Source organism: Poecilia reticulata, chromosome 2 (genome assembly GCF_904066995.2).
Source record: "Poecilia reticulata chromosome 2, P_reticulata-male-v2, whole genome shotgun sequence".
NCBI lineage: Eukaryota > Metazoa > Chordata > Actinopteri > Cyprinodontiformes > Poeciliidae > Poecilia > Poecilia reticulata.
In genome coordinates, this window is record NC_088831.1 from 36,643,217 (window position 1) to 36,665,786 (window position 22,570).

The following is a 22,570-nucleotide window of genomic DNA, read 5'->3' on the forward strand; positions in this document are numbered from 1 at the left end:
TCTATAAATACATTTAAGCAAAAACTCTTCAAGTAACAAAGTTTTAGCTTCACCTGGTTCAAGTCCTGCCAATTATTAAAAACAGATCAGCCTCACACTGCCTTAACGTTAGCCCAGCAGAAATTATTGCATTCCAGGCAATAAAATGTTTATTTTCTTATTACAAAAATAATTTGCACTTTTAATGCATTTCTAATTTAGTATAAGAAAGACTTGAGTTTAAATGAAAAACCTGCAGACCGTACCATTTTTAAAATTCTGATTGATTAGTCGTACTAATCAATAACTACAGTAATTGTTAGTTGCAGATGTAACAGACAGAAGGAAATACTTTTTGATACCAGATTGTTGTCACTTTGTGTATTCAGTGAACAAAAATAAAACCAAAACAGATCATTGACTGTAGATTTTAAAAAATTAGACCCAGACATTTTTTAAGCATGACCCGATAAATTTAAAGATTAGACTTGAAACAAAAACACTGATTATATGAGTTCTGTATGGAACATTTTATTCCAAATGTTTCTGCAGTTTTCTCATGTATTTCTGACTTCCAAGTTCATCCCTCCTCCATACATTCAGCGGCCCGGTTGGAAAAACACTCCACCCATAACAGCCTGGAGTTGTGCGTTGAATCCACGAACCTCGATGCAGAAGGGCAGCAGCGTAGGTCTCTCCGTGCAACTCTTCGCTTTGAGGGGAGAGCTCTGACTCTGCAGCTTCTCGCTCTGCTGGCCGCAGTACAACAGGACCGGCTGGACGCAGTCGCCGTCCGCCAGGAGCAGGGAGTGGCCCTGACCGGCTGACAGATCCCAAACACGGAGGCCGTCAGACAGCTGCAGGAACCAACCAAGAAACGAGTGTGGATTTAGGAAAATCAAAAAAAAAAAGTGTTTTCTTTTGATCAGGATGCACATTTTCACTCTCATTAACAGCATGAAACAAGGTATAGCCATAGAAAAAACTAAATCAATTAAAGCTGCAGTATTATGTTTGTTTTTCATATTTGTTAAAACTGTCACCGTGTCATGACAGTTTGTCATGAAACAGATCATCTATGAAAACATCGATCTCCTTCACCTCCTTCCTTAGCCGCTATTAACGTCTGCAGAAATGCAGCGAACCCGACCAGAAGCAACCAATCACAAAACAGTCGCTTGGCAGAAACTCAAAATTTAAATGTTTTTCTGATGGCAGAGAACACCATGCACAAGAACTACAAGGTTTTGTGTTGACAAGTTTATGGAAATCTCAGAATTCAAAGAGTAATCATTTACATCCTCCAAGGGATGCACACAGATACAGCTGCTTAGGTCATACCAGCCACGCTGTTCGTCTTTTCCAGCTGTTACAGCAGAGAGGATCTACATGAGGATGATTAGTGCTGCCAATCACTCTCATGTACTGGCTGGTCAACATTCCAATAGTAGTGGAGAAACAGCTTACCGTTACAGGAAAAACTGTTTATCCACCGTTATCAGTGGCCATTACGACTAGGCTGATCATCCACAACAACATGCTGAAGCTTAATTTGGGATTTTTAATTTTTATTTGGACCGTTCTTCAGTTTAAGGAGAATATGATCAAATGACGAAACACTTTTCTCTAATCCACACAAGATCAAAATTACACTCACAGTTTGCTGATGATTAAAAACATCCCAATTATATTTGGTTAAATGTCTCTGAGCGAGTTCAAGAAAAGCTAAAAATTAAGAAATCTGATAAGTCCCTATCAGGAAACCAACAATCTAGTAAAGTCTGATGAAATAAAGTGATCAAATATACAGCCAGAATTATGCTGGACGCTACAACATGTGGTTTTTCTGCAGAGATCAGCTTTTCTCTATATTACTGGATATGTGTGTATTTGATAAGCTACACTAAACTAGAGTAGAAAAACAACTAACTAACTAATTAAATGATTAAAGCCTAACATTGATATGACCGTACATAGAGGAATCAATGACCAAACCTTTGCTAACTGAGGTACAGTGACGGGGCCGTCGACACGACCGAGCTGTCCACACAGGTTGCTTCCCCATGAATAAACCTGCAACACACGAGAATTATTTATTTATAGGGCTACAAATTTATTTTTCAAATCCTCACAACATCCATCAGCTCAAATTAATTTAACAAACCAATAAAAGCAAATCGTTTTAAGCTCAAATTACACTTTGGATGAAAGCCGTACAGCGGGTTTGATGGATGGTTTGGCTGCATGTTTAAATCTGGCTGTTACCTGACACTGTGCAGTGAGCGCCAGCGAATGGTGGGACCCCGCAGCAACTTTGATCACTTCCTGCCCTGTGAGAGACTTGATGCACAAAGGCTGCAGCCTAAACACACAGAGCACACACAACCATAGCAGCAGTGGTTAGAGAAAAAACGTGGATATGAATGTAACTACAAGCAACAAGTGTGTTAAAGGGGATCTATGATGCAAAATTCACTTTTTGCACATTTCTGTAATTCCCTCTGGAATTCCCTCAGAGTCCAGAGATGTACATTTAAAATTTAATTGTAATATTTAAAGTATTATTGTGATAACGATAAAAATGTTGCTTAAAAACTATTAATCACTTCTTTAGGTAACTGTATGGCACAGCATTCATAGCACCACAAACACTGTCAGTAAACTGCACAGAGAGACATCTTTTAACATGATTTGAATAACAGTTGTGCCAGTTTTTTTTTAAACATTAACTGAAATTTATTGTTACAACAATAAATCAAAATTCTTATTAAGACTTAAAATTTTTAAAATAAATACAATACAATAAGTGGCATCAACTGTTTCTGAAAAAAAGGGAAAAAAGCTTAAATGCTTTAAAAAAATCCACCCAGTTGGAAAGAAGTTCATGTTTTTTGGTGTCTGGAAAATGAGCCTTTTCAAAAATCTTCATTTTGTTAAATCACATTCCATGTCGTTACCTAGCAACCTTAGCTAAGCCCAGCCTGTTACCTAGCAACCCCAGCTAAGCAAAGCCCGTTACCTAGCAACCTAAACGTAACTCAAGCAAATTTGGTCAGCTGATTCTGACAGGAGCTCAAAATAGGCAGAACAGAGCAGACTGAAATCTTATTTTTTGAACAAAAAATGTAACAAACCTGTTTTGTAAAACTCATAAACCTGTTTAAGGAAACGTAATGTCACGTTTAAAGTTCATAAAACAAACCTGGCCAGCTGGTCTCCGTGTCCTAGCTGTCCTTCAGACCCGCGTCCCCAGCTCCAGACTTCTGTCTCCAGGGACGGCAGCCCATCTCCTGAATCATCTGATGCTGCACCAGCACAGAGCAACCCGGAGGCAGCCTGGCGGCGTCTCCGTGGCGATCCTGCATGAAAACAAGACCCACAGACATGAGCTCATAACCGAGATAAAACCAGATGTTTTTAGGATCCATCATGCTGTGGGCCTGCTTTTGCTCCAGAAGCCATGAAAACCTCATCATGGTTTCTACTGGATTTACCAGAACAATTTAAGTGAAACTCTGGGGATCTGGTAGAAAAAGAACTGGATCTTGACTGGTTTTCAGTTATAATAATAAAAATATCAAAATGTGCAAATCTTCACTGAAAAAAACTTTCTTGAACAATAAACAGTCATTTAATGCTGCAACTAATGATTATCTAATATTATTCTACCAATTATTCAGACAATTTGTCAGAGAAAAAAAGATAGTACTTTCTGCTGATTTTTCATTTAACCACTTAAGCTTTTTTGATATAAAATTATAATTAAAAGATACAAATAAACTAATAACTTAATTCCTGTATTAAATAAGAAAATAAACATTTATTTCCTAAAATGGAAAACACAGCTATCCTTTATAAACACTTGGTCATTTGTCCAAAGGTTGCATCTGAAGCTTAAATCAATACGGACTAATCTGTTGAGTATTAAGTGATTAATACAGTAATTGGATAGACAAAGGTGCTTAATAGGCTTTTTAAATCAGAAAGAGCTAAAACTGCCACTTGAGGAGTTTTGGGTAAAACATATTTGGGCTTTTTATCATTTCAAATGTAAACTGTATTTTTTGTACAGTTGTGGGTTAATATCTCCTCTGTGTTGTTCAGCAAATTAAATTTTTTGAGTCATTCTAGTTAATGATTAATCAATTTCTATACTGTCAATAATTAAATAATAGATTAATGGTTTCAGCCCTACAGTCATTCACAAAAGACATGAACCAGAAGGCTTTGAAGAGTTTGTGTTATTTGTGGTTAGGTTGTAAATCTTCAGAGGCCTCATCAGCTGACAGGAAGTTCACAGAAACACAAACTGACAAATTATTGCGCTGATCAAACCAGCTGAGAGAAGCGAAGACAAGAGAGGCTGCTGGCTGACTTTCATTTTTATGATCCTGAAACTTCTGGAAACCCAGAAAACGGGAAGTTGATCTGCCAGTCTGCTTATTTTTTTAAAACCAAACGATCCTCCCTGTTCGCCAGCTGATTTAGTTATTCATTTGGTTTCTGCAAAATGAGGGTCAAATTTGAAGCATTGTGTTGTTCTCTTTAGCCTAAAAATGCAGAGTGGAAACATTTGTTCTCAACTGTGAGCTGTTCAGGTTGGAGATCTTCAATCGGGGTAAAATTTCTCAGGAATGAATAAAAACAGTTTGTTGACACGCGGTCAAACACGGAAATGGGAGAGCAGAACTAGATAGAAATCATAATTATGTCCCATCAACAGATCAAAGTTCTACCAAATCCAAATGGAGCTTAATTACCCAACTAATTAACATTTTCTACTTTACTTTTGCATTTCTCAAACAAAAATATTTTTAGTTGTTAATTGAAAGCGCCAGCTTCCTGGCTCAGCGTTGAAGGCTTCAGGTATTAATCCCTTCATCTAAATCGTCCACAAAAGAAAATAAGCGACTTTCCCAAATAAACAGTTCGTCCGTTCGCACCCGTCCGATCGTACCGTGGGTGGGGGTTCCAGGAAGCGAGCGCCTGCCGCTCGCCGCCACGTTCCCCTTCTGGTGTGCGTTTGTGAGGCTGCAGCCGAGCAGCGCCTGCTTCTCCCTCTCCACACAAAAACGAACTTCTTCCAGACACACCGGCGAAGACGAGAGCGGCGCAGACGCCCCGCCGCTGCGGAATGGAAAGTCAAAGGTCAGATACTGAACCATGGATTGTTTCCAGCGGACATTCGTTGGTAAATACAGGGCTTCTGCTTCATTTAAGGCTTTTTAAGACCATCATCAATAAAAAATAAGACCTGTATCATGACGGAAATTTTTACATTTTATATTGTAGTGGTGCCAAAATTATTTTGCACCAACTGATCGTAACGTTGTATAGTTTGGCAAAAGAAATGATCCAAAGGCGAAGACAAAAGTTACACCTTTTAGCTAGCTAGCTAGAAACGATATATTAGCTGCTAGTTAGCAGTAGCCTCAACCGCCTCGAGACTCAAACGTTTTCCTGACTGAAAAGAACCACGAGAAAAAAAGACAACATAAATCACAAGATTAAATTGTCCTGCTACAATAAAATGAATCACTAGTGATAAGGCCAACTTAAATTTTTATTAATTTAAGACATTTTAAGGCCTTAACTTTAGATTTGAGACTTTTGAACATCCATCCATAAATAGAAATGCATAAATATGCAGGTTATTGTTGGATTGGCATAAAAGGTGCTGCCAAAGCAGCTCCAAAGACACAATACTGCCATAAATTTATGAAAAAAAGTTGTTTTAATGAGAAAAAAGCTTCGATAGATTCATGAAGATCTGATGTGAGCAGCTCAGCACGAAGGGGTTCTTTCTTTTAAATGAATTCAGACATTTAAAGAATTTGTTTCAAAGCCCTGGGCTGACAAAAATTTAATGCAGACGTGATAAAAGATTAAGTATTTTCTTATTTGTAAATCTAATACCAACTATGACTTCAGAAGACGCTCAGTATTCCTCATTTTAATACAGTTTGATGTAGATTTATCATCAACTTACAACTTTATTCCAGTATTAAAAACAACAAACAAAAATTTTGCATTTCTATTTTTCTCTCTGATTTATGACATTATGTTGTTTGATGTTTTAATGTTTTCTAAACAGGTCATTGTTGAAAATGAGAATTTGTTCCCAATCAACTTACTTGGTTAAATAAAGAGTAAATAAATTCATAAAATATAAACTGCAGCTCACAGAAAAAATGCAGGAAACAGAAAAAGTCCATTTACAGCAAATGCAAAATGTTCCATCTCTTCTGACAAACTGAAATACTAGCAATATTTTTTAAAAACTTTGAACAAAAAATATGAAAGAAATTAACTGAAGAAGTGAAGTTACCAGTGTAAAAAGCTTTCTGTGTTCAGCCTAAAAATGGAAATCCAATTGAATCATTTGTACTTTTTCTCTTTTGGGAATCACACTGAGCAATCTTGATTAAATGTTATTGATAAACTGAGCTCTAAACAATAAAATGCTCTGCAACAACTAAACGTATTAATCTGTTTTGATCATCAGGTCACAGAACCTTGTTTTGTACAGTACTAAATATTCTCAGACTGATGACAAAAAGTGATTGGTTCAGCTAAAGCTCTTCTTACTTGTTTGTCTGCATCTTGAAAATTGAATCATCTTTGTAACTTGAAGTCAATAAATCTGAAGACGGAGTTGAAGAAATGCAGCTGTCCTCTGGATGAAAGGTTAAAAGAGAGAAGAGGAAGCATTACAGGAAAGAAAGTAAGAACCAAAACTGAGTAAGAAAAAGAAATCCAAACCGAACCTGATCCGGTCTGGCTGCTCACTGAGTCGGTGTCGCCCGTCGCCGTGGCGTTTTGCGACTCCGACTGAACAGAAAGATTATCAAGCAAACTCTGGAGCTCCAGGTCGTCAGAAAACGCAGAGTCCTTGTTGGCGGCCCAATCCGCCGCCGGATTAGTTTTAGGGCTGCCGTCAGTCTGCGACGCGCACTCCGCTCTGTTTTCCTCAGCCTCCAGCCTGCTGCATGCTGGGAAATTTCTCCTGAAGGTTCAGAGAGCAGAAAATGGAGACATAAGGAAAAATATTTCATCAGTCAGAAAACACTTTTTTTTTTTTTGATGGAAGATGGAGGACATATTTAAAGACACGGTACTGTTTAGGATTAGATCTGCTGTCATCAGAGAATGAAGATAAACTGGCTGAGGAGCCGCGGCTGCTGCCAGATGACATTCCAGCCGGATGGAGCCGCGGCCTGGGAACCCGTCTCCGGGAAGAAGGCTGGAATGCACATCAAAGAGGAGAAGCAAGAGATAAGAACTATGAAAGCACTTTTCACATCCTCACACAAATTATCCACTACATTCAGGCTTTGACTAGGCCTCTCCAGAACATTCACCTACATGTCTTTTTGAGGATTTAATTTTTAATTTCAAAAAAGCATCCAGCATGCTGAGGTGAGTGGATCTTCATCAGTGCAGACAGAGCTACTGCACAGCGTAGAAGCAGAATAAATGATGTGAGACAAAAAGGCATTTAATGAAATCTGGATTTCTTTTTTTTTTTAAACACCAACACACTCAGTAAAGTGGATGGTTGAATACAACACCAGGTTGTACAGTTATCTGCAGTTTAAAGGGGCAGTATTATGTAATTTCAAGGCAATATTTACATTGTGCAACAACACTACCTCTGTGCAATATTTATACATATTTTATATTTATTCATATTCTGTATTTTCAAATTTGGTAAATTTTTGTATATATACATTTATACATTTTAGTCATCACAACATGGCTCCTCTATTAACCATTTAACAAAGTTTTTACCAGCTACTGTAATGAGATCAGCTGGTGCTCAGCTCCACCAGGTGTTTGCTAATTGCTACCGTCTAGTCTGAAGGAGCTGAGTGGGGGAGGAGCTACATCTCGAAGGCGGGGCTTGGTCCAACCAGGCATTCTGTTGCCATGGAGATTAAAGGATTTGTCAAACATGCTTGAAAGACTCAAAGCAACACTCCAGGTTTGTTTTTGATGAGGTAATGACATTACAACATGATGTAAAGCTAAACAAACAAATTTATTATACATAATACTGCCCCTTTAATCAAATCAGTCAAAATAAAACCAAAATATCCCAAACGTTTCAGACTTATATTAGTTCATTGCCCATTATTGTTGCGAAGCAAAGGAACTGCTGCTCTCTTTAACTTGCAGCAAACAAAAATGGCGTCTCTACCTCACTTCTTGTGACTTCAGAGAGCTCCACCCCGAGCGGACAGTAGACTGCATCATCGGTTGTAGCCAGTTCCTCCCTGTCTGCCAACGGGCACTGAGGTGACCGACCCCGCTCCCTGATTTTCGGGGTACTCTGAGCACTAAAGTCCTGAGCAGGTAAACTGCGGACAAGTGCCAGGCTGTGGTAGGCACCACATGCCACCTACAAGAGACAAAACAGAAACATTTACACCTGGTGGTCCAGTAGACTTGGTTTGAATGGGGACCAAAGTTGCAACATTTGCTACATCGTCAGCTGGTCTGATTTGGTTTCACACTGCACTGCCAAATGATCCAAACTAATTGAAAAATTTGTTCCCCTCCTCGCCCATGGAGGCTCTGCAGCAAGAACAACTGAAGGAAATGACCAGAAATTATCTGAAGAAGAGACAGAGCACAACTTACTTCTTCACATAATGTAAACAAATATGGAGTTGGTTGGTTTGGGGAGGAACAGTCAAACTCTGACATTGACCAAAAACAAACTCTAGTCTGCCTAAAAACCTGGCGGTTCCAAAGAATATGAATGCAAATGAACCAGAAATCACTCCAAAAGCAGGAAGTGGACTTCACTCAAGGCATTCTGGGTAAATACAACCAAAACCAACATGTTTGTCTAGCAGGAGAAATGACTCATTGTCTTTTAACAAAGAAAAAAGTGAAATCCTATAACCACTTAAATCTGATGCCACTTCATTTTTGTTTAAATTTTGTGAATAAGTAAGATGTGCTCAGTGTCTTCCTCAGAGGTTTTCATGTTGCTTCCTTCAGTAGTTCTTGGTGCAGCGCCACCACAGGCTAGGAGGTGCAGTGTGAAACCAAACTGTGTCAGCTGAAAACATAACAAATGTAGCAGCTTTGGTTCCCAATCGAACCGATTCTACTGGACTATCAGGTCTGAAAACACCATCAGAGGCGGAAAAGCATTTTATACATATCGCACAAAAACAACAAACGTATATCTGACCTGAATCACATGTCTGCCTGCCAGATGTTCAACCTTCACAAACGGATAACAATGAGAATCTGATTAATAAAATCAAATATAGGAGGAACTGATGTTCAGCCTTGAGGATACCTTCTGAGGTTTCCACACTGGGAAGGTGCTGGTGACCAGGCCAAGCTGGCAGCCGCTCCCCCAGGCCCACAGCTCGTTTTGGGCCGACAGAGCCAGGCTGTGCTCCCGTCCACAGGCGAGGCTCACGACCCGAACAACCACGGGAGGAACAACCTCACTGTCCACCACAGTGACGGGACACGGCTCAGGAACTGTCACAGGGAAGCATTCACTTTATTATTACCTCAATAAACAGAAATATAGCAATTAAATTGAACTTTTAAATGTCAACTCCTGTCTTGAAAGCAAAGTGTTTTGAATATTTCAAGGAGCAGCTTTAGATAATGTGTAGATTATTACAGTTTGTTACTTTTTCCATGAAATCTCTTTTCCAGCAATATTCAATGACGGCACCTTGGACTCAAAGTTTAATGACACATCCAGAGTCTATGAGTGGTTAAAGTGAGCCAATCAATTTTGGCTCAATTTATTATCCACTCAAAGCATCCAGCATGCTGAGGTGAGTGAATCTTCATCAGTGCAGACAGAGCTACTGCACAGTGTAGAAGCAAAATAAATGATGTGAGGCAAAACGGCATTTAATGAAATTATATTTTAGAGACATTTGGTGCCACGTTTTAGCACAATAAATATGTTATCTTAAGTTATTAAAAAATGCTGTTTATATCTACGCCTGTCATAATAAGCTATTAATTGTGTTATAAATTAAAATGAGCCAAATAATTTCCATTTTGATTATTCATATTTTTGGAAGGATCATTTTGTTTAGCCATCATAATCTGTTTATGCTTTTTATTTATTGTTTTTTGTAGCTGCACATTCCAGTTTCAATGTGCAGTGTTATTTACAAAATTAAACTTTATTAGTCTTTAAGAGAGTAAACTTTAATTATTATCAAAATATTACTTGAAAATTGTCTCAAAACAACATCATCTTTTATTGCAATAATTTCTGGAACAATTTATCATCCAGCAAAACGAGTTATTTTGACATGTCTTCATATATCAAACATTACTTAAAAGACATTTTACTTTGTAAATTGACGTCTCTGTCTCTTTAAGAAGCTCCTGCTCTTTCATACACTCCGCCTTCAGTATGTCATCACAGCAATACCTTTCCATTATGCCGTTTACAAACGTTCTCAGGAGCTTTGGACTGAGAAGGCCACCCAGTTTCACCAGGTGTTTGCCAACCTCTGCTGCCGCTAGTCTGCAGGAGCTGAGGAAGCTTGACTACAGCTCCAATGAAGAGTTTTGGGTTTATGCACCCCGAATTGGTGCCACAGAAGATTGAGGGATTCCTCAAACGTGCATGAAAGAATAACATTATAACATTGATTTTACATTATACTGCCCCTTTAAAGCAAACATTTTTGCCAAAAACTGGTCTGACATGATGAAATAAACAAACCTGTAGTGTTTGTGAAAGATGCTCTGTCCGTCTGCCCACACTGTCCTGCAGTGTTCTCCCCCCACATGTAAACGCCGCCCTGCTCGTTTATCGCGCCGCAGTGGAAGCCCCCAGCGGCTACATGGACCACCGTCCTCCCCAGCAAAGAGGCCTCCAGCACCGGAGCCGACACCGGGACGCTCACCCCCCTCCAGGAAAGCTCCCCGAACGAGAACACCAGACCCCCTGGAAAACAACACCGTTCACTAAGGAATGCTGTAATTGCATTTTAGGCAATAAAATGTTTATTTTCTTATAAAAAAAAAAAGAAGTGAATTAATTGTTCACAATTTTTTAACGTACATCTTATATTGCATTAAAATGCTTAAAAGAATATGTAGAATGTGCCAATTTCTTATCAGAGTAACTGAGTAATTGTCAGAATAATTTTTTACTAAAATAGTCGCTAACTGCAGACTGACAGCAATAATGTTTTTTTAACTTTTAAAATTAAAAATTAATTTTAAAAGTAACTAACAATTATTGTAGAAATTATGTTGGCGATTAATCGCAATTAATCGTTAACATATAGTTAATTGCTGATAATTAATTAACCACATAAGCCTTTCTTATACAATATTAGAAATACATTGATTATGTAACTCATTCAATTTCTTTATTAAATATTAAAATGAACATATTATTGCTTAAAATGCAGTAACTTAGCAATCCTTTAGTGAATTTGAATTTAGATAAATTGTGTTTCATTTTCTGAAAATTTAAAAATTGATTTGTCACAATCAATCGTTTCAATCCTGAATACAAATATCTTCCTTTCTCTCCATTATATCAGCAAAGAAGATCATGGAACGTTTCTATTTATTCAGTCCAGTGTCTAACCGTTCTCAAATGACCAAAAGTTTTATTAGAAATCAAAAATCAAGATCTTGGCAGCACTCCAAGATGATTCCCTAAGTAGTAAAGTTTACATTAAAAACGCACCTTGTGTCAGGAGGATGCCGTGGTTTTCTCCCAGGGACACGTGCATTACGGGCCTGGACAGCAGCACCGTCTCTGGGCAGAGCTGCTGGGTTCCTCCCCCTGAAGGCCAGACATGGAGGAGGCCTCTGTCTGGAGGCTGGAGGCCTCTCTCATCCGCAGGGCTGCCGGCACAGAAACAACAAACTCTGGCATTTAACTGAGCACAACGTTAGAGCAAATGTTGCAGCCGATTACGACATAAAAAACAGACGAAAAGAAAGAGAAAGCCGTCTGAAAGTGAAAGATTGAAGAGATAAAGGAGTTAGCATACCATCTCATTCATCCCTAAAGTTGAAAAGGCTTATATGGGATCTGCACGCCCAGACATGCCAGCACTCTTCAAAGAGAAGACAAATCTAAAACTCAAACGGTCGCTATACGTCTGAATGATAGCAAACATGAATCACAATCATGTAAAGGAGAAATTTATAAATTATTCTCTTAATATATCACAAAGTAAAAAAAAAACTGAGCCATGTTGATCGTTTTTGCTGAAAGAACTTAACTTTAAACTCTCTTAAGGATTTTTACATATTTTTACCTTAATTTACAAGCTCCTAAACTTAAGGGATAAATTAATGCTATGTATAAGAATGAAGTATAGCAAAAAGCCTGTTTAAAATTGAAATATCAGAAATGTTACTAGCCAAAGCAGAAAACACTTCATTTCTCTGTAAAATAAATGCAAAACATTTCACAGCTTACAGGGGATCATTTAACAAAGATCACATTTAACCAGATCAACTGATGGATTTAAAAAAATTATTTTTCAATTAAAACTTACAGGATTACTTACAGTCCACAAACATCTTAGGGACATAAAAGACGAGATACAACAAAAACAAAACAGCTCCAGGTGAATTCACCTGTACGTTGGCCATAAACGGACAATTTTATGTTTGTTAATTGATATTATCAAACAGTTGTGACAAAATATGCAGAAAAAAAGACAGAAAGTTTGTAGAATATAACTAAAATGTGTTTAATTTTCTGAAAATTTATAATGGATTCCACATGACAAACAAACAAAAATGAACCTCACAATGATCTCTAATATTTGTTGTAGTCACATAAACACATCAGCACAGTATCAGTATATGATAGAAAATTATTAGGAAAGTTGATACAGTCAGTCCAAAACACTTCATGGCAGACTTTTTCACATCATAATTCAGAAATACAGAAAGAAAAGGCTTGCTTTTGTTGTGAAACGGCATTAATACACAAACCTAATTAAAAGTAACTCTACAAGACTAAAACTGAAACCTAACAGAGCAGATGAGGGATCCATCTGATTTTTTAAAATTGTGATTTTGTTTTGAACACTAGTGGAAACAGATTGTCATGGTTTGCTCACCTTCCTTCTGGTTTCTCCATCACTTCATGCTCTCAGAGCTCCAGCACGGCAACAGCCCCTTTATGAACATTTTACTCAAAACTCATCTGTTGTCTCTTCTGATTACGTTCAGCTGACATAAAGACAGGAGCTTCCTCCGTCCTGAGTTGATGCCTCTTCTGCTCATTTGGATCCAGGTTCTTGTTTGTTGAACTTCTGCTCAACAGATAAGACAGATTAAGACCTTGTCAAGCAAAATCGTCCATAACTTTAACACATCTTGCTTACATAACCAAAAACAATAACTTTATAAAATTTTATTGGGATTTGATTTTCTACCAGATAAAGCAATCAAAAATCAGAGAGAAAAAAAGATTCATATTCAGCACTTCGCACAAGTCTTTTGGGGTTTTTGTCAACCATCTTAGAACATCTGAATGCTAAAATATTTACCCACAATTCTTAGCAACAAAGCTAAAGCTCCACCTAATTGAATGGTGTGTGAACACCAAATCCCTCGTCTTTTGTAACTTCCAACAAGCTTTCTAAGGTTTGTCCACATTTCCTAACCCCTTATGAAGACAACTATCCCCACGGCATTATGCTGCCATCACCATGTTTAATTATTCAGGAGGTTTTCTAAACAGATCATGTTCCTTTGGACAAAGTTTTCAGTTCGTAATGTTATTTTTTTGGTTGGGTACCTAAAAAATCTAATTAATGTAGAGGATATATGTTTTATTTAGTTATTTTAGTAATTTATAAATATACCCAATATATATTTAGCATATAAATGGCAGAAATACACCAAAATGTTGCTTCCTAAATGCAATTAAACAAGCAGAAGAAGACCACCTTCTCACAACTATTTAACGTGTCAGAATTTCAACATGGCGGCATCCATAGACATTGTTCGCAGTACTTTTACAAACATAATTTTCAGGTTCACTTTCAATAAGCAACCATTTTTAATTAGAGCTGTCGGCTCTAGATGTAGCATTTATTTTATTTTCCCTTACATGTGTGTTATAAAATAAACATGTTTCCAAAAAAATAGTACTATTTTGATCTGAAAAGTGGCCATATTATTGAAACACAAAACATATTCGGGATAGTCAGAGTTGCTCCAGATTTCCTGGTGGGAAATTTGACTTGCAGGTGATTTTTCCAGGTGACTGTGACGTCAGAATCCCCCAGTTCTGAGTACAACTGGAACGCAGCATATCCCCACAGCATGATGCTGCCAAGTTGTACTCAAAATGATCAAACTTTCCTGTACCCCACTAAAGAGTCATTATGTAGTTTGTTTTGATACTGATGTTGACTGAAGGTGGAGTCTGTTTACCTTTTTTTAAGTGTAAAGGTAAAAAGAACTAAATTACATACTAGATTTATTATTTTTTTAACAAAATCTAAATACAATACATACGATTCCGTCCTTGCAATGTCTTGTAAATAGTTGCTGAACTCATACTAGTCTTGTTTAGTCTTAATCCTTCAAACTCAAACTCTGCACAGAGATCCAGTTAAAGTGAAGGAAACAGATTTATGATTGTCCTCTCTCCTATCTTCATGCAGGTTGCTCTGTAAACACCCCGCTGATTTATTTATTGTTAAAGTCATTCACACTCTGAACTTGCTGACAGACATGCGTATTACAGTGTTACACCAGAAACAAACGTTTTCTCTTTCTATCCACTTTTACTGTATTTGCACATTGCTAATTGAATAGAAAGTAAACGATGTCTTTCAATATATTCGGCAGTCGAATAGCGATTTAACTTAGTGGCTAGCGCAGCTACCGAAGCTAAACAGGCTAATTAAACTTACCAGCGACTCCATCAAACTCGTCTGGAAGTGAAGAAGCTGTTTTGTCGCGGCGGCTTTCAGTACGATAATTTGGTGTGACTGGCACCGCTGATACGGCGAGCTAATGAATTTTAATATATTTAAATCACTGCAGGAGTTCAGAAAGCAGAAGTACACTTGATGTTGTTGGGAGGGACGATAAACTGTGCGATGGAATCCGCGCAGGGACAAACATCGCGGTGACGACACACCTGTAACTGCCGCTGATGAGGCTGTGACAGAAAAGCGAAGGTGTACGAAAGAGGTCCCACTCCGATGCGATTCTAACTGCCGTCAGTTGTAGAGATATTCTATTCTACGAAAGAGGGCATACTCTGATTCAATTTCAAGAGCTGTGGTATTCTTAATTGGATCAGGCTAAAATAGAAAGTTAAAGTTTAAATTATAATAAAAAGTTTTGCATTTGTTTTCTGCCTTATTTTTAAAGTTTAATTTACACAATTTTGATTTACAAAAAAAAATCATAAAAAATAAATAAATAAACCACTTAAGGCTATTTTTTTTACTATCTCAAAACAGATCCTGTAATTTTAGTATCATAAACAAAGCCTTACTATTTTACCTCTTATTGTGTTCTGATAAACTTTGTTTAGAGACTCTTATTACACTGTATTATTTATAGTGTTTTACTAAGGTTTATTCTTTAAAGTCTGATAAAAATATTTTTGTTATATTTTAGATATTTTTTCAGGACTCATAACAAAGAAATTAACATTTCAGCTCTAATATTTAACAACAAAAATGAATACTTTATCCTGTAAATTGAACCACAAATATAGATTTTTCATACCAATAGTAGTAGATCTTTGAACATTTGTAAAGTGTATCATATGTACCAATAAATTATCCAGTAAATTAGATAATTATCCATTAGTCATTTATTTGCTTTTCACAATCGACTAGTAATGTATGCATCTGAACAGCAGAGGTCTCACTCACTTGAGCTGCAAAGCACTCAGATAAGGACACAACACATTTTTGACAATAAACAGGAGGAAATACAAGGAAATACTTGTGTATACTTGCCATTCAATGCTAAACTATAAATTAGTAAAAGTTGGGGAAATTTAAAAAGTTAAAACAACCAGCTAAAAATTTTTTATGAACAAACTCAGCTAAGATTTGATCCAATGAATGGGTAATCAAAACTAAATGAATACGAGTTAAGGCATTTTCATCACTTTTCACCAAAATGACTGATGGTTGGAAAAATAAAACAAACTATAGAAGTGGAAGTATTTGATGTTAATTTTCAGGTTTAATGTTATAGATTAGAACATGGAAAAATGACAAGCATTATGGATTAACAACAGTTTCTGCTTAAATAGAACAAACATAATTGGCGATATTTATACTACCGGTAAGTATTTTTCAAAAAGAAGACAAATTAGGTTACTATGTTTAAAAAGTTTAATCTACTGAGGAACATGTAAAGAAATGACTTCCACAGAGAGGCACTGGGAAAAGATGTGATGTTGGAGGCATGCCTCAGATGGCGATCCTCTGATGTAATGCTCCTACAAATTACTCTGTGGAAATAAATGTTTGTCATAAAAATTTTGTCTGTCAACAAGTAATAAATCATAATATCATCAGTGATTTTTCATGACGACTTACTGTGTACGTTTATTAAGAGTAGTCTACTTTGATAAAGATACTTCTGTTTTTTTTTATTTTTCAAAAAATGACACAGTTTGTATTTTTACCGATATTAGGACTTATCCATGTTAGGACCAACCTTTAGTACCATAAGCCTAATCGGTCTTCAGAAGGTAAAACGTGTTATTTTTCCTTTTTCTGTGGCTCACTGCACTAAATTAATAATACCTACATCTCCAGGTTTCATTTTGTTAACAGAAGTGTTCAACTCCAGCAGCGCAGCTATGAATGGCAAGTAAAAGAATACATAGTGACATCACTCTTCTGTGAACTCATATAAGTCGATCCTAACATGTATCTACGGCCCGGTCCCAATGCTCAGTGCGCACCCTGCGCCCCTCTATAAAGTGTGGATTAAGTACACATAAGAATTTGAGTGAGCAGATTACAAGTGGGCAAAAATGTGAGAATTGGGACAGTAGTATGCCCTGTGTCGTAACTTCGACATCCAAAATGGCGGGACTTTTCCAGGCATTTGTGCTGTTAAAAGTACAACTACAACAACAAAAAAATATATTCTAAAATGTACAGTAAAGATAATTTTGCTTTCCTAAGTCATTACTGGAGATATTTGGCTGTTAAAATGCGTTTGTGTCTTGTTGAATACAGAGCAAAATTTTATGTAATCACATATGTTCAGAAGAGTAAGAGCGAAGGTGTAAATATTGAAACAAAAATGATTTCAATACTTTACTTTTAAAAACTGATTTTATTAAAGTTTTATGCTACAGACCTTGCTCTGTGAACTTTGCCATATTTCCAAGATGGTAAAAAAAATACTCATTAATATGTATTAATATTCAATTTAACAGTCTGTGATTTGACTAATTAGAGACATGATTTTTTTTACTCATGAAACCATCTATTTTATGCAGCTAAAAGTTAGTTTGGAATAAAGAGGAGTTAATAATAAAGATCAAGTTCAGGACAAACATACGGCATATGTAAAAAATAGAAAAAAATGCCTGATACTACATTTGAGAAATAAAAAGACTAATGGAACTAAAATGTCTTTTTTTTTTTTAAATAAACTATAAATATTTTGACTTTAAAGACCAAAAATGTAATAATAAATTCATCAGGAAGTCGGACATCAGTTTTCTTCTCCTCTAGTTTGAGAAGAAAACATTAGTTTAAAAATCATGATGATATCTCTAAAGAAAATAAGAACCAAATAGCTTTCTATTCCGCTCCCACAAAAAAAACGTGAGATGTTAATTTCATAGTTATACGTGAAGTTTTCTGCCCTGTGACAGACTGGCAACCTGTCCAGGTGACCCCGCCTCTCGCCCGGAAGGTTAGCTGGAGATGGGCACCAGCACCTCCTGACCCCAGTGAGGGACGAGGGAGTACAGAAGTTTTCCCTTTAATAATTTTCTGCAAAATAAATATCAATTCCTGTGTTTTGTGACTGGGATTCTAAGACAATACACTGTTTTCAGTTGCATCTTCATTAAAGTTTTTCAGAAGTGCATATAGTACAAGAAACCTATTCCATCTTTAAGTTTACACCATTTTTCAAATTATTTTGTTTAAGATGTTTAATTAAAGGTTTAGTGACTTTGGTGGATGTACTTAAGACTTACTTGTGTCTAAATTCTGTTTTTGTCTTGATTTTACACTTGAGTATGTGAATATCTGATTTATTTAGTACCAATTTTCTTGTACAATATTAGTTATCTGATTTATTTAGTATCAGATAACCAGTGGTGGAGAAAGTACTCAAAAAATTTACTTAAGTAAAAGTACAAATACACAGTCAAAAATGTACTCAAGTAAAAGTCAAAGTACCACATTAACATTTTACTTAAGTAAAAGTAAAAAAGTACTGGCTTTTAAAAATACTTAAGTATTAAAAGTAAAAGTACTCGCTGAATGCATTACCTAATCGCTAATATCATTAAGTGTGCCGATCGTATTTAATTTTAATACATCAGAAATGTGCCATTTTAATGAACAATGCCACAGATGAAACATGTTCTTATTGTGTGTATTCTCTGTAACAGTTTAGACTTAGATATGTGATTCTATAGATCATAATTTCAGGGATGGAAACATTTTGTCTCCTGTCCTAACATAGCATGAACTTCATTAGTCACATTTATTTAGAAAGAAATCTAACTGAAAGGGGATGTAAAGAAGGTGTGGGGGGGGGGTGGAGGACATGCAACCAAGGAGCCATGCAGCAGAGTTGTAGTCAAGACCACCGAACCCAAGACCAGCGCCCCGCGCTAAATGACATAATAACATTAAGTTTACCTATCAAAATTGCTTTTCAGATTGATCTGAAAGATCCACATTCCCATAAAAACAACTAGATATTAAATACTTAAGAGCTGAAATGAATTTAACCAGTATCAATTAAAACTCACTTCATTCTGTTTTGCTTTCATCGCTGTGCTATAATCCGCAGAGGTCTCTTGCTATCCCTAGAAAAATAATGCCCTGGGCGGTTGGTTGCCCATACTGCCCATGTCAGAACCCACAACTGAAACATCGCAATTAACGGTAAATGTTCAACTATGAACACTGTCCAACGGCGCAACAAGTAACTAAGCAGAATGAGCACCGTGACTGTTCTCACCCTCCCTCCCACTGCGATGTTTGCCACCATGACAGGAGACGAAATCAATCAATGAGCAATGAGCATGCTCTGTGTTCATACGTTCAACTTTTACTTATTCAGCGATTATATATATATATATATATATATATATATATATATATATATATATATATATATATATATATATATATATAGCTACCGCAGTGTACACAAGAACAAAGAACGGCTTCAGTCCTTAGGACTTAGTAAAGATCCGTCCAGAAGAATCGGATCGTTCCTGAATGTCATATCACTATATTGCAGACTTTGGTACCAGCGTTGTCCCATATATGCGACACCTCAGTCAACACCTCCACACAATAATTCAGTGCATGAGTGACAACTTTTTTTCATCAGATGCAACATGTGTCTCTGTACAGCTAGCTTTGCTAGCACAGATCTTACCTTTCTTTAAGCTTTCCTTCCAAGTGACGCTAAAAGTTGGACGAAGTCCCCACCGTCTGTGAAAGCGAAGCGCTGCTGATTTTACATGTCGCCATATATTATGATTTATGCAGCGCTATTATATTACTGACGATTAGACAGAGCTTCTCCCGCTCAGAGGAAACCACTGCGCATGTCTGGAGCTCTGCGTGCGAGTAAAGGTGGAGGCGACGGGTGACAACAGACACTAAGTCACGTTATTGCTCGGATTTTACGGTGCCACCTTAAGAACCTGAACTTCATATTTTAACGGAAGAGCAATGCGACTTGGATGTAACGAGTAACGCGACAGTTTTGTAGAAATGTAGTGAAGTAGAAAGTACAGATACTTACTGTAAAATGTAGTGGAGTAAAAGTAGAAAGTACCCATTATTAAATCTACTTAAGTAAAGTACAGATACACGAAAATTGTACTTAAGTACTTCGTTACTTCCCACCACTGCAGATAACTAATATTGTACAAGAAAATTGGTGATGAAAGGGACAGAAGATCACCTCAGCTTGAGCCCAAGTGTTATATGTTGAAAAGTACCGATAGCATCGACCGTTGAACAGAGACCAGCCCCAAGGACAAGACTGCACCGTCAAGACCTGGGGGTCTCCTGACAACACACAGGAAAAATCTCTGGTTAACACAGAGCTGGGCAGAGCACCCAAAAACGTACTCTAGTAAGTAGAACTACTTCAACTCTAAAAGTGAAAGTAAAAGTAGCCATCCAAAACATTACTCCAGACAGAGGCAGCCAATTTTCAAACTAAGAATTTGTGGATGAGTGTTTTAATAATTATTATACTTTTATCAATGAAACTGCACAAAAAAAAACTTTAACTGCCAGTCTCTCTCAAAAAGAGAAAAAAATTGCACTTATTTGTTAAAATAAATAATAAATAAATAAATAATAAATAAATAAATAATAATAATAATAACCAGAGTAATAATCTGTTAACACAAGGAAGTCAAATTTTTTATCTTGATCTTTTGAAACATTATTTAGTTTGTTATAAACTGACATTGTAAATACCACAATATTTTTTTCTCAAAATGACTAAAATTATTGTAAGAATTCAACTGAGGTTTCTAAAATTCTGATGTAAAGTATTTCCTGTAGCAAAATAAATATGATGAGTGGTATTTATCAATAAACGTATCAATAAATTACAAACAAAATTAATCAGACTCACCATCTGGAACAGTTTCCCCAGCCTCAGGTTGAAGGACTTCATTGGGGAAAAATTTTGGTTTGTTTAAATCATCACCAATTTTCTTGTACAATATTAGTTATCTGATACTAAACATTACCTACGTCTCCTCTGCAGCAAAACTGCTTGACCATGGAGGCAAACCTTGCATCAATTCATAGTTATGACGAATACCAGTTCATTCACAGGCTGATATTAGATTCAGTGAACTCCCAAGTAGAGATATGGATTGGAGCCACTAATGCACAAGAGGTATCAGTACAAATGCTTTTTGTAGCTTTTTCAATAAACTATTAAATGAAATATGTAATCTGTAATATTATTGTTTCCAGAGTTCTGTTTGGTTGTGGAGTGATGGAAGAAATTTTCTGGATGCAAACTGGTGTGCTGGACAGCCTTTTAGCTCAAACCGCTGTGCAACGATGAATTATCTTGGTAAATGAAACTGTGCAGGATGATTTCCCATTTCTGAGAAGATTCAAAGACTCAGTTTACCTTGATAATATACATTATTTTATGTCATAATTAATTAATTGCCTTAATCCAGTTTTAGTTTCTTGTAAAACTGAGATCTGTTAGTCAGTTTTGAAAGGCGTGATTGATTATTTTAGAGTTTTTCTGCCGTTTGGTTTTCTGACTTCTCTTTCTGGTGTTCACAGCGACTGGCTGCTGGAGGAGTTATCCCTGTACCTCAACTCGCTCATATGTATGTGTCAAGAGGAACTGAAGACTCCACTGCTCTCAAAGATGTTAAACAAGCAAATGAAAACCTATGTTTTTGTTTGTGTTGATCTGCATTAATAATTTTATATCAAAAACATTGTATTTTAACTAAAGCCTTTTTGGCTTTGCTTTAAATCTTTACATGTAACGTTATTGGATCTATACACCATACTAATAAAATGAGATATAAAAAAATCATTGGACTGTCATTATTTAAAGTACTCTGCTTTATACATCAATATTCACATACTCAAGTGTAAAATCAAGACAAAAACAGAATTTAGACACAAGTAAGTCTTAAGTACATATTCACAAGTCTCAGATAAAGGCCTGAAAGACCAACGATGAGTCCACAGTGAAAGCATTCAAGTCTCAAATCCTAAAACTTACGTATCAAATCTTAAACAAATAACTTTACCAATAACGTGATTAAATAAGAGTATTATCATTTTTAAGATTCATAAACAACCATCAAGTAAAAGTAAACTTAAAAATTTATGAAAATTAATGCCAATGTTTCCATCTTTTTTTACAAGAAATATTAAGCGAAATAAACAAACGCATCAAATAAATTTATGAAATGTTAAACAAACTGATTCACTGTAACGAAAAACAACAAAGAAGGCCCAATTAATTTAATGTTAACCAACATCAACAGAGAACCTTTTAAAATATTATTTAAAATAATAAAAATTATTCTTTCAGCTCTATAATAATCTATTTTGTGATAAAGTTAATTTCTCAATGGTTTTGCTACCCGCCATTAAGGATACACTAACTTTGTGGGTACACAAAATAATCAGAGGAAATAATTAAATTTAAACAATAGAAATACTGTGAACGCTACCATGTAACTATAGCACACCATGTTATATTTGTAACACCTCAAGCATTGGTGACATGGCCACCATCTTGGATGATGTCACACACACCCAAGTGCATTTATTTCTCCTGAGGAAGTTGCATGTGTAACAGGGTTTTATTTTAACAATTATATAGATGTAAAGTT

The 22,570-nt window shown here is 36.3% G+C and overlaps 1 protein-coding gene and 1 long non-coding RNA gene across 5 annotated transcripts in view; one reads left to right on the plus strand and one right to left on the minus strand.

Moving 5' to 3' along the window:
• Positions 1-15,109, minus strand: part of LOC103461746 (alsin-like) — a 34,698-nt gene extending 19,589 nt beyond the window's left edge. For 2 of the 4 annotated variants that reach the window (XR_014086606.1, XR_014086607.1), the window contains exons 1-15: positions 14,892-15,109; positions 13,083-13,277; positions 11,687-11,847; positions 10,706-10,930; positions 9,296-9,486; positions 9,185-9,217; positions 8,180-8,380; positions 7,098-7,222; positions 6,747-6,985; positions 6,568-6,655; positions 4,937-5,106; positions 3,182-3,338; positions 2,245-2,341; positions 1,975-2,052; positions 645-836 (exon numbers count right to left, since the gene is read on the minus strand). Coding sequence is in view for 2 of the 4 variants with exons in the window: in XM_081604533.1 (XP_081460659.1) it covers positions 645-836; positions 1,975-2,052; positions 2,245-2,341; positions 3,182-3,338; positions 4,937-5,106; positions 6,568-6,655; positions 6,747-6,985; positions 7,098-7,222; positions 8,180-8,380; positions 9,185-9,217; positions 9,296-9,486; positions 10,706-10,930; positions 11,687-11,847; positions 13,083-13,102 (1,977 nt within the window). In the remaining 2 variants the exon portion in view is untranslated. The remainder of the gene's footprint in view (positions 1-644; positions 837-1,974; positions 2,053-2,244; positions 2,342-3,181; positions 3,339-4,936; positions 5,107-6,567; positions 6,656-6,746; positions 6,986-7,097; positions 7,223-8,179; positions 8,381-9,184; positions 9,218-9,295; positions 9,487-10,705; positions 10,931-11,686; positions 11,848-13,082; positions 13,278-14,891) is intronic. The other 2 variants (XM_081604533.1, XM_081604532.1) reach the window with 1 other exon arrangement.
• A 5,850-nt stretch (positions 15,110-20,959) lies between these two features.
• Positions 20,960-21,750, plus strand: LOC145554216 (uncharacterized). The gene is made up of 3 exons (XR_014090251.1): positions 20,960-21,090; positions 21,171-21,273; positions 21,498-21,750. It is a non-coding gene; the product is annotated as an uncharacterized LOC145554216 (long non-coding RNA).
• The last annotated feature ends 820 nt before the right edge of the window (positions 21,751-22,570 follow it).